This window comes from Geospiza fortis, unplaced genomic scaffold, assembly GCF_000277835.1.
Source record: "Geospiza fortis unplaced genomic scaffold, GeoFor_1.0 scaffold346, whole genome shotgun sequence".
Taxonomy (NCBI): domain Eukaryota; kingdom Metazoa; phylum Chordata; class Aves; order Passeriformes; family Thraupidae; genus Geospiza; species Geospiza fortis.
The window spans coordinates 1,239,840-1,251,701 of record NW_005054361.1 but is presented as its reverse complement, the minus strand read 5'-3'; the positions used below and the strand labels follow the sequence as shown (position 1 = coordinate 1,251,701).

Below are 11,862 nucleotides of genomic sequence, written 5' to 3'. Positions count from 1 at the left end.
AGCAGGTACAGAAGGCTCCAATATCAGGAGGCAAAAAAATCTCATTTCATGTACTGAAATTTTTATTAAAATATCTTTGGACCACTTACAAGAAAGCATAATTTATCATTTACTACCAGATGAACAAACTAAAACCAGCTGTTTCACACAGCAACTTGAAATTTGCTCCTCGATGAAGCTTTACAGGCCAAGTAATTTCAAATGTCCTGTCACATAGCAGAACTGGTTTCATATGGTTACAGAACACACCATACATGCAAATAATTTCAAGGTCACAAGTGGCACTCCTACCACCTTGTTCTCCAAAATCCCATCAGCTCTCAGTGTTATTTCTGTCCTGTTACAGAAAAGATGCTGAAACGGACACTTTCTTTCTACCCCCCTCTGCCAGAGATTTTTACTCTCCCTTTAAGACCTGGGGGTCAGAAGCAGAACCACAGAGTCTTGTCCCAGGTTCATGGAGGCAGAAGATGCCAGGATCCCTTTAAAATGAGACAACACTTACACAGACCTCTCCTTCATTCCAACTAGCTACTGAGGAGCTGAGGCAGTGCAAGGCAGAAGCTCCCCTTTGTTTTGGTCTCTGGGCCAGGGAGGACTTTCTCTTCTGATCTTTTTTCCTTCCTTTTTCATTGCTGTCACCTGGGATGGCCAGCCATGGCACCACAATGGGAAAAACAGAACAGCCCCTGCTCCATATGGTCACTCCAGTGCCCAGCAGTGCTCAGGGGCAGCAGGGAGGGTGTGGAGCCTGGGCTGCCCCAGGCCTCTGCCTATCATCTTCTGCTGAGGAGGAGGCCAAGTCCCCCCATGAATTCCAGCCACTGACCAGTTCCAGCTGCCACTGTTGATGGAGCTGCTGCTGCTGCCTGGAGAGAGACCCCATCTGGTGATGTGGAGCAAATGGATCAGCAGCATTTGACTGGTTTTGGAGTCCAGGTTTCTTTTTGTTTTGTCCTTGTTCCTCGTTGGTTGTTGCTTGGAGAAGAGGGACTTTCATAATCACGGAGTTTCAGATGCTGTGGTGGTTTTTTTCCCTTTGTTCTCTCTCCAACACATGGTTAGAAGAAGGGGCTTTTCCACCAGCTTGTCTTTGTCCCCTGAACCACGTGGTCTTCTATAGAGGCCAACATTTTTGAGGAGGCATTTCTCTGCCATCTTGTCTTCTTTGTTCCCAAGCAGTCCATGGCATTCAGCACCTTTGTATTACTGTTATCCTGCCTGTTGCTGTTTCAATTTTTAGTAAACTTTTGTTTTTTCACTTATATGTTCTTGCTTTCATCTCTGCTCATCAGTGAAAGGGAGGCAGTTAAAGCTAAAAGGGGCAGTAACTCATTTTGGAGTGTCTGCCCCAGGAACTGTCTTAAACCAAGACACACACAGCTATAGTGTTTCTTGGCTTAAATTCCCCGTTTACAACTTCCCCCCTACTTGAAGAAAACTAAATTAATGCTTTTCCCAGCTTAAAGATGAAATACGGTTTTTAAACAAGCTGTCTGAGATCCCAAATAAATATGAACATGTAAGTAGTTAACTGGAACAAATATACTTTAAAAAAAAAACACCAAAACACCATCAAACCACTGAGCCCATCAGTGTCAAAACCAAAGTGCACAATCTTCGATGGTTTAGGCTTCTTTTGCATTAGTTGATACCATCAACTAGAATCAAAATCTTTATACCTTGCTATTACAAACAATTCAAATGAATTTGATGTTTCTTAGACTGCATTCACTAAAGACAGGATCAAGACAACATGAATTTAGCAAATGGAGCCTCATTTACTATAAGGCTCTGCAAGAGCTAATCTTGCAAATCACAAATGCAGAGGTTGTAACTTTTATTAAGCTGTGAGACAGAAAGTCTCTGTTTCACAGCAATGAAGTGTCTCTATTTTGAATTTCAATAATAACAGGTAAAAACCACAATTGCCAACGAAGGCTATTCAATATAGAGGAAATACATTTCAGTAATGGAGGGCATTTTAAAATAGACTGCAAATTTGTAAGCTGAATATATACAGTTATAATTTGCTACTCATTTGTGACCTCAAATAGCTTTTACATACATGGTTAAATTCTCTTTTAAAATTAACACATGACATACAGATCCAACTAACTGCAAAGACTTAGCTCATGCTAATTATATACATTATTTCTCTAGTTGGACTATAGCAAAATAAGAGAAGACTCAGACACCATGCTTCTGTTCCTATGAAAGCCCTCAATGTTATCCAGTTCTCTAGACAGGCAAGCATAAAAAAATAAAACCCCTAATCATCATTTTCCTCATCATCAAATGAGAGAAGACTGCTGTTTTTCACTTGCTTAGCTGTACTCTGAGAAGTAGTTGCTTCCCCCTTGGTTTTCTTTGCTTCCTTCATCTTCTTACTTGAACTTACATTGAAGTCCAAACACTTCTCTGATGACCGTTTGGCTGGTTTCCTGAACATAATTTTTCCATCAGCAGGTTCTGGTTCATCATCTGTAATAAAGAGAGTAAAGTCAGAACTCACCTGCATATGTTCACAAACACATACAGACCTTGAACCAAAATCAGTAAGGCCTCTGAGAATACAACAATCATGAAAATGTGCTTTTTGCCATAAACTCTGTATCAATGAATGGCCTTCATGTACACACACCTGCTTCATGTCAGCCAGCCCTTGAAGACAATCCTCCTGCAGTTCCTATTGGAAATGGGGTTTCACTAACCAGAGCTCTAACTTAGAAAAGATTGTGAGCAGTAGAGCTTTTCCCTCACATTCCATTCACATTCACTTACCAAAATGGAGAGAAGAACTTCATAGGATCCTCTCACACTGCTTCAGTGTTTGTAAAATTCATTACAACAAATGCACTTATTTCAGAATTATGGCATCTCTTTAAATAATAAAATGGTACATATATAAGAAAAACTTTTTTTCCCTAATATATTCTGTCCTGCTGAGACAGCTGAAAAGATCACATGGTAAAAAAACCTCCCCTTTATTATTGTAATGGATGAAAGTTTCAGGGTTTCTTTGTATCTGCAAAATCACCCAACTATTCCAACTGACCAATTTTGCTCTAGTGCATGCAGAGGAGCAGACAACAATCTTGAAAACAGGAGAAGTCCCTTCCATGATTATCAGGCAGAGTGGGAAAGCTACTGCATAAGTAACAGCATCAGGGCAGTATTTCTGGAAGATAAAGTGTAATGTAAAGTCGTGAATCAGACACAAAGTTCATGCTGCAGTAGTTTGCAATTTTTATAATGTATCTGTGACAGAATGTTAAGGAGCCGTAGGTTCTGTGCAAGATATTTTTCCTAAATTACTTTTGTGAAATTCATTACTCAACAGAAATGTGTTTGACAAGATTATGTGCTATTTAATTAAAACCAATAAATAACTTTTCTCTTTAGCATAAATTCTTTCCTCAGTGTATCAGCACTAAGGCAAAAGACTTAACATTTCAGTGTTATCTACACAGCACTGGCTGAAGCTCTCTTCAGTGCATTCTCAAAACAATACAACTAATAAATCTGGTACCTTAAGGGTTGTGTGGTACAAATGAAGACATCAACTTAGAATGCCTTAAGTTTCAGAGACCCTCTTAAAGAAGAAACCTAGCTTGAAAAACCAGGCACCAATTCTGTCAATGGCTTCGACAGAATGCATCCTTCCAAAAGGTGCATACGGTAATGAGCTGGAGCACAAGTCCTGAGGGACCTGGGGTCATCCAGCCTGGAGAAAAGAAACTCTGGGAGGCCTCATCTCTCTCTGCAACTGCCTGAATGGAGGCTGTAGTGAGGTAGGTATCAGTCTCTTCTCTCAGATAACAAGCAATAGGACAAGAAATGGCCACGTGGGGAAGTTTAGATTGCACACCAAGAAAACTTTCTTCACTGTGAGAGTGATCAGGCACTGGAACAAGTTGTCCAGGGAAGCAGTGGAAACATCATCCCTTGCAGTGCTCAAAGAACGCATGGCACTTGGGGACATGGTTTAGTGGCAACAAAGCAGTGCAAGGTTTGTAAGTGGGGCTCCATGGACCCTAGATGTCTTTTCCAAACCAAACATTTCCTTGATTCTATGATTCTACACTAGTTTATGAGAAAATACTACTATGCAGAAAATAACTAACCAGGTTTGAGGAAAAACACTTCATTCTTGGCACATTAAAAAAGCATTACAGTTACAAGGAATTAGCAGCAATAATAAACTGTAGTTATGAAAAGCATAGTTCTCAATGGATTCATTGTGAACTCTGCACAGACAGCTTAAGTGTTTAGATGCTGTACATGTGATACAGAAGTTTAGGAAATGCCTACAGTAAATTTTGGGAGGGAAATAGAACTCCTGAAAGCATATTACACCTAATGAATCAGAATACACGATGCATCCTTTTTCTCAGAAATTAGGCCTCCATTTTTGGGCTAAGAAGTTTAATAGCAAATGATTCCTCTTACTAATTGTTGCATAACTACAGTGTTTATTTGGAAATAGAGATCTTTTAATTTAAACAAGATCTGAGGCCCAATTAAGCCAAATTCGGAAAAAAAAAATCTATCTATCAAATAGTCCCTTATGCGCAGACACAACTGTCTATGTGCTGTATACAGTATCCATACTGCTGTGGAAATGACACAACTAGCTACTGGATAAGCATGAGGAGCAGAAAAGTCAAACCCCCATTGGATACTCTTTAACAAATGGATTACTACATTTTCTTAGAGTGGTAAATTTGAAAACCTAACCTCTAAAAATATAGTTCAAAGCATATCCATAAAAGAAAACAGATAAACAGCTACGTAGTTTTAATCCATGGAGAAAGAGAGGACAGAAATTTTAATTTTACTCACAACTGGCCTGCTACCCACATTGTGAACTGCACAAAATAATTTCATTTTGCCAACCAGATGGAGAAACTGATAAGTATCTTTGCAATATGAATTTCAACATGTAATAAGCTAAGGGCACAAACAGCAAAGCTCAAAAACTCCACCAAAATGGCAACTGGTTCAGCTCTGACCTCCAGGGCTACAATACTATTCACAGGTCATTCTGTATCAAAAGAAATTATTTTAGCTCTTGGCCTGGTTAAACACTGTCAAAATTTCATTATATGCTCAAGGACATTCCTTGCAGCAGGAAGCCCAGGCCAGCTTCAGAGAGCAGTGTGTGCTGGCAGTGCTTGACAAAGAATGAAGCAGATAAGGAAACACAGTAGGCCTAGCCTACATGTGGAGAGAGTGAGGACAGACTATGCTTTTTGAAAAAAATTGATGAGGCAGTTCAAGGAATTTGTGTTGATATGTTAAGATTGTCTTTTTCAGCTGGTAAAATGACTTCACTTTATCATTTGTAATTTCACCAAGTTCTTATGTGTCAGCTATCTTTTTTGCTTGCATCAAAGACCTACAAAAAACTGACTAGTATTAAGCAATGCAAAAAAAAAAGACTAAAGAAACAATCTCAGTGTTGGTAGCTTTTTAAACAGATTCCCAATAAAAGACTCTGTTAGTATTATGAATTATGGAAAGTGGGATTTCTGAAACACATGAAGTAAAATACATAACAGCACTACAGGAGAAATAATAAAATCCACTTCTCAAAAATTAGTCAAAAACTACACTAGCAGTTAAAATTCCTATTGTTCTTAGTTATTGCTGCTTTTTACCTGGATCACAAACCACTGGTTGACCAACAAGAGCACAGTCAGATGTTGAGCTGAAAACTCACTTCACAAGTGACATCAATTTAAGAAACCACAAAATCAGAAATTTCTTCTTTTCTATTAATTTCAAGGTATATATTAAAATAAAAGTAGAAATGAGAGCCTGAAAATGAAATACTGCTCTTCAGTTTAGAGGGTTTTTTTATTTAGTAGTCATTTGTGTAGTTAGCAGCACCACTTTTCAGCAGTTTTCATATGTCAATGAAGCAACAACAGGAAACACAAGTGCCACTAAACTGTCAGAAGCAACAGTGGAACCCATATAGGTCTATTCAAAGATAGGAGGTTAAGAAAAAAATTACAATAACCTGGCAAATTTCTTAATGGTTTCTAAGATTAGAAGTTCAGGTCAGCCATTTCAGATGCTCTTTCCAATGCTTTCTGGCCATCCATTCTCTATCCATGCCTTTGGAAGCATTTACTCCAGGAATTCAGCATACTGGCGGTTTGAAGATAAGGTCACTCTTGCTCCATAGTCAGTTGCAATTGTTTATGAGAACACTTGGGAAAATTTTCCTTACTTAAATACTGCAAAGTTAGCTTTGATTTAGGTTCCTGCTATTTCACATATATGCTAAATATTTCACAGAGCAGTATTACCTCTGTGAGATATATCTGACACACCAGCTGCTTAAATCAGAAAAGCCTGTGCTTGTTCAGGAAGGGCTCCAATAGCCAAGACAGCAGGGACCGTATTCTCCTTGCCTCTTCCCTCTACTGTCCTTCCCCAGAACCCAGCATATAGAATGAAACAAGAAAAATATTATAAGGTTTTGAAAAAGAAAGGATACCTTTTGCCAAATTTGATCATCTGCATATGTCAGTGTGTCCCAGAGGCCATATGAAGAAAAGCAGTAGAAAAAAAAAATCTATTTTGTAGACTGTAATGAATGCTGAGGTAAACTATCTTGCAGTAATTCACATATTTTCTTTTGTGCAAATTTAATTTTTCATAAGACCATTTTTCTTTGTCTCTGAACCAACAGTGACAATTTTTAAAATTATGCATAAAACATTAAACAAAATCACTGCTGGTACACAAACTACTTATTTTTAAAAAGCCTCTGAGTCTCTGCTCCATGGAGAAAAATGTTTCAATATAGAAGGGTGTTTTCTCATATAAGAAAGGTTTGGTCCTAAATAAAAATGATCCCTGTGACTCTACTTGCAAAAGCCAACAGAAAAGCTAGGATTTGCTCTCCTTTAGGAAGCAACTAAGTGCAGCTAGGACATTAATCAGCCGGGTTTACCAAATTAATGCAAAAATGTTACTCATCTATTAAAAAAATCAAGTCATAGGAACATCTGGTGTCTAAAATTAAAAATAAACAAAACTAAAACAAACAAAAGCTCAAGCCATGTCAAAATGGTTATAGAAGAAAACAAAGGTGAAAGTATGTAAATGAGATAGGGAAATTCTGGAGTAATATCACAATCCTAAACCTGAAGATAAGGTCCTTCAAACGAGACAATCACTACAATATCAGAGAAGAGATGGCAGAAGCTCAAAACTGAATGCTTCCCAAGTTCTGAAAAACTGTTTGTATCCACAACAGATAGTTAGCAGCACATTTCAAAGGATCTATCAAAGTGCCTCAGCATTGATGCATGCTGGAAAGGAAGATTATCAGTTGGGAAATTTACTTTCCTATTACCTTTTTAGCTTCATGTAATTTCACTAATGATCTGATTTGGGACTATATAATAATGTCTAGTAGCTATTAAATTAATTTGACTTTCAACTCTGGGATTAAAATCAAAGCAACATTAAATGCAACCAAGTCATGCAGCACCAAACTTTCTTTATACTTCCCATTTTCAGAATTGAGAGCCAAAAAAGTAAAAGAAACTCTCATCTTACTCAAAACTCTCTTTATTAAGCTGAAAGTAAACAGCTGTCTAAATACCTGTCTCAGACTAGAAATCAAAATTTAAATCTAGAGGTCAGACTGACAGTGCAAAAATGGCCCAAAATGCAAAAAAGCCTTCAGCAAGTTCTGGCATAGTCACATTCATCTCCCTTCACTGGAAATTTCACACTGGGTTCTCTCCATAGCAGAGGAACACAGTAGTGTGCACAGTGCTTACCCTGTTTATTCCCATGAGCCATAAAAAGGAAAAGAACACGAAGACCTCATATGAACTGCAAAGATGAATGAACAGTAACACAATGCAGAACAGAGGGCAGCAGTCCCCAACACTCTTGCTACCTACTGCTGTGGATTCTTTCCTCCAAATGCAAGCTGTTACTGAAGGACTGAAGGGGTAATAAGCAGAGGTGACAAAGTCCTACAGGGACTCAATACTGCCATCCTCACTACATACAATTATGTCTTAGGAATGTCTTTTTCTACCAAGTAAGTTCAGTCACTCTATTCAAATACACTTCCATTTCATACTGTGTATTCAGCTTGGTAGCTCTTTTGGACTTTTTTCACAGCATGGACTCCACCTCAATAGATTCTCATGGACAACTACTTCTTTTTGCCCGGCCTTACAAAATCATTTTTCCTCCTACTGTGATCACTCCAAGTTCAAGTTGCTTATATGAAAAGGAAGCCAATGCTCAGAAAGAATCATGATATTTCTTTCCAATAAGTTGAAACTTCTCCCAATACTAGGAGGGTGAAAAGAAAATTTGCGATGACTTTGAAACTGCGACACCAAGCATCTGTATGCATTGCACTTCAATAACAAGACACCAGGAAGTCAGCCCAAAGCTGAGCATATATTCTCAGAGGAATTCAAGTCATATACCTGCTTAGACCTTACATTTGTAAGATCTACAATCTGTAAGATTGTACAGATCTACCTGCAGAAAATAGGATGTGGTTTATTTCGTTTCAAGCTAACCTATGTTAATAAAAATTAAGATTTCACATCAATGTGCTTTTCAAAAAATGTAAGATTCTCAACATATTTTCTCCCACTTCTGTTACTGACTTCTCCATTTATACCATTTGAATTTTAACATATACATCTACACAGAGACAGCATGAACCTGAATTTTCAAATCCAAACGGCAGACAAAGAGAGAAGCTAAGGATGTCATATTGACAGCCATGGGCTAGGCCTCACAGTGTGCTCTAAATTCAATTGGCAGCTTTTGTAAATAGCCATAATGGCTAACCACAGAAGATGTCCAGTTTCTATGATTCACCTTCCTGTTTTATACTTGTGGAGTTCCAGTTCCTATATTCTTAATTGTCAAGACACTTCCACTAGAGACAGCAGTAGCTACATTCAATTTGTCAAGTCTTCTGTCAGCAAAAGATAAAGCTACATTTCATCACACCCTGTGTGATGACTGAAGCTTCTGGACACTCAAAGCACTTATGTCAATCACACCTGAATGATGAATACTGACAGAAATTCTTAACATAACTGTATCCATCAACTGTAGTTTCTCATCCTTACTGTAAAACTGCAGCAGCCCCTCCCACACTACTTCCATCTTCCCATTCTGTGTAATTCTTTGTGGCAGTGTCCTAGGGTGACTTTATGATGCTTGCATCTCCAATCCTCTGCTCTGTTCATACTGGATATTATACTCTCTGCCTTCAAGACTGGTTCTGAGAGCAAAGGCAGAGAGAAGAAGAAGCATGGAGTTTGTTATCAGAAACTGCACTGCTCCTCTACATGCTCTGCTGGATTGTTTTGTCTGGGCACAGATGAAGCAGAACAGGACCCTTCTTTGCTTTTTAGTTAGTTTAGCTAGTCAAGGCAGGGAAGTCTTCCCTGAACTGTCTTTTCTTTCCCTTTTCTTGGAACTGTTCAAACCTGCTCTGGACTGGGGACCTGGGAAGCGCAGAGAGTTTGCATTTTGTGGCCACCGGGGCATTCTCTGGGCAGCGGCCATTCCCAGTGCCGGAGGAAATGATAACAGAGCGACCATGCCAGGAGAGACTTCCTGAATTTGCCATCTCTTCAGAGCAGTGAATAAGTTTTGTCATCTGATATTGTTCATTTTTTGTGCTGGGGAGTGCTTTACCTGTTAAATAAACAGGTTTTTTCCACTTCTGTCCAAGGAAATTTTTCCCAAACCAGTTGGGGGAAGGGGCTGCATGAGTTTGCTTTCTGGGGGGGCCCCCTTTTGGAGGTTTTCTCCCAAATTTGCCCTAAACCAGGACACAGAAAAACATTTTTTGTCTGGACCTTGCTGGTTTTTGGCACTATTGTATTATCTGTTTATCTTGTTTAGTGTATTTGCAAGTCACAACACATACTGGGGTTGATTTTAAGCAAGTAATGACATGGACCAGTCAGGCAAGTGAACATGTTCCCAAGCCATACATCTGCAATTCTTTCCACAGACCTGAATGCCTCTACCCTGACAACCTCTTTCATGAACTCATACAATTACCTTTTAAACATCCACTCCACTGTCAAATTCGGCTGAACTAGTCAATGAGTTAAAAAATGATCACAGGTGACGTCAAAAGACTGTGCACTGGAATAATACAACAAAAAGATTAATTTACAAAAATACGAAAAGAATTAATTTAAGGAAGTATTTAGAGGGAGGATGGGGCACAATCAAGAAGCACAGAACTACATCATTATAAAAAGCCAGACAGCCTGAATATGTACTTAAGGACTTGAGATTAGGAACCAGAGTGCAAATTATTTAGGTGAAAAATTCAGAACTAATCAAAGGTAGTATTAAACAGTAGAAAGCTGAGCAAGTATCAGACCCGCTTTTGTGGGTTACCTCTTTGACTACACAAAGCAAGAAATTAGTAGTTTGAAATTCACCTGATTCTTTTGACTTTAAGGCCTCTTTGATTTGCTGCTTAATCTTCATTGCTTCTTCTGCTGTCAAGTCCCCTTTCTTCAGTGTCACCACTTGAGGCTGCTCATCTTCCTTGTCACTGCCATTGTCACTGTCATCATCGGCAAGTGGAAGCTGCTCTCTCTGGACAAGAGAGAAATAAAAGCCATCCTGATCATCACTCCAGCTGTGGGCCAGTACTCCTTGGTTTCACTTTTGCAAAAGGTTATTGAGGAGACTTGGCATAACTGCCAGTGCCAGGCCCTCCCAACACATGCTATCCAAAGGACACTCCAATCCTATCTCTAAGACACAGCTTCCCATTGAAAACATTAGCATGGGAGGAGGGGCTTCTTCAATTAGAGACCAGAAGGAACTTGGGAAGCAAGAAATTAATTCCTTTTCTTTGCCATCTTGACTGTGCAGCACTGTCTGCTATGCAACACTAAGAAAAGCTTTAAATGCAAGGGTCTAAACTTGAACCTTCTATGCTGTACTCAAAGCAGCACAAAGGGAAATGTGGGTCCATGGTGGCTGGGTTATTAAACCTGGCTAAACAAATCACTGTAAGCAGCACTGACACAAGGAAGATCATACTCCTGTTTCTGCTCTCTCAAACTTGTGCACTGGGACAGAAGAATCAATTCAGGTAATTTTTTATTTTTTTAAAATAAACCTTCTGGCAGGCAAACCTCAGTGCAGCAACCTGAAGTTTGCCAATATTAGAGGACCTGAAAACTTTATATTGCAAGGAAAAGTATAGATAGTATTACTGTAATCTACTGAATATATATAAATGTATATAAAAAACCATAAGTTCATTTCTTAAGGTATCCTGTAAAATCCTATTTAGGGGGAAACACATGCAAAATCACATTGGAAGCAGAAAAAAACTGTGCATCAGGAAAGGCTGCCTTTTAAAAAACCCGCTGCCTTTCCAGCCATCACAACACAGTTCATGACCACGGACCTACAGCAAGATGTTTTGGGTTGGGAGGGACCTTAAAGATCATCCAGTTCCAACCCCCTCGCCGCGGACAAGGGCTCCTCCCACTAGGCCAGGTTGCTCAGAGTCCCATCGAACCTGGTCTTGAGCAGTTCCAGAGACGGGGCATCCCCAGTGTCCTTAGGCAGCCTGTCTCACCACCCTCTAAGAATTTTTTTCTATGTATCGAACCTAAATTTCTCTTCCTCCAGTTCGAACTCAGGTTAACTCCTTTACAATAATTTTTTTACCGCACTTCTAGAACATTTTTTTCCACACCACCCCCCTCCTCCACCGCCCTGGGCTTTTTAAAGCCCCGTTCAAGCCCGGACATCACCGCTGCTCGCCCCGGGCCCCCACAGCCCCCGCGGGCACGGAGAGGCTGA

At 39.4% G+C, this 11,862-nt stretch overlaps 1 protein-coding gene across 1 annotated transcript; it reads right to left on the bottom strand.

Moving 5' to 3' along the window:
* Positions 1 to 41: 41 nt before the first annotated feature.
* KIAA1143 (KIAA1143 ortholog) lies at positions 42 to 11,810 on the bottom strand. Its single transcript, XM_014308181.2, has 3 exons — positions 11,728 to 11,810; positions 10,476 to 10,633; positions 42 to 2,484 (listed from the first exon to the last, which is right to left on the bottom strand). The coding sequence occupies exons 1-3, from the start codon at positions 11,808 to 11,810 to the stop codon at positions 2,273 to 2,275; spliced, it is 453 nt and encodes a 150-aa protein (XP_014163656.1). The 3' UTR covers positions 42 to 2,272.
* Positions 11,811 to 11,862: the final 52 nt, after the last annotated feature.

Coding starts and splice junctions, on each gene's coding strand:
- KIAA1143 (XM_014308181.2), bottom strand. CDS start 11,810: ATGTCCGGGCTTGAACGGGGCTTTAAAAAGCCCAGGGCGGTGGAGGAG. Junction 10,634..11,727: donor AAAAATGTTCTAGAAGTGCG/GTAAAAAAATTA, acceptor TCTTGTCCAGAG/AGAGCAGCTTCCACTTGCCG. Junction 2,485..10,475: donor CTTAAAGTCAAAAGAATCAG/GTGAATTTCAAA, acceptor TCTTTATTACAG/ATGATGAACCAGAACCTGCT.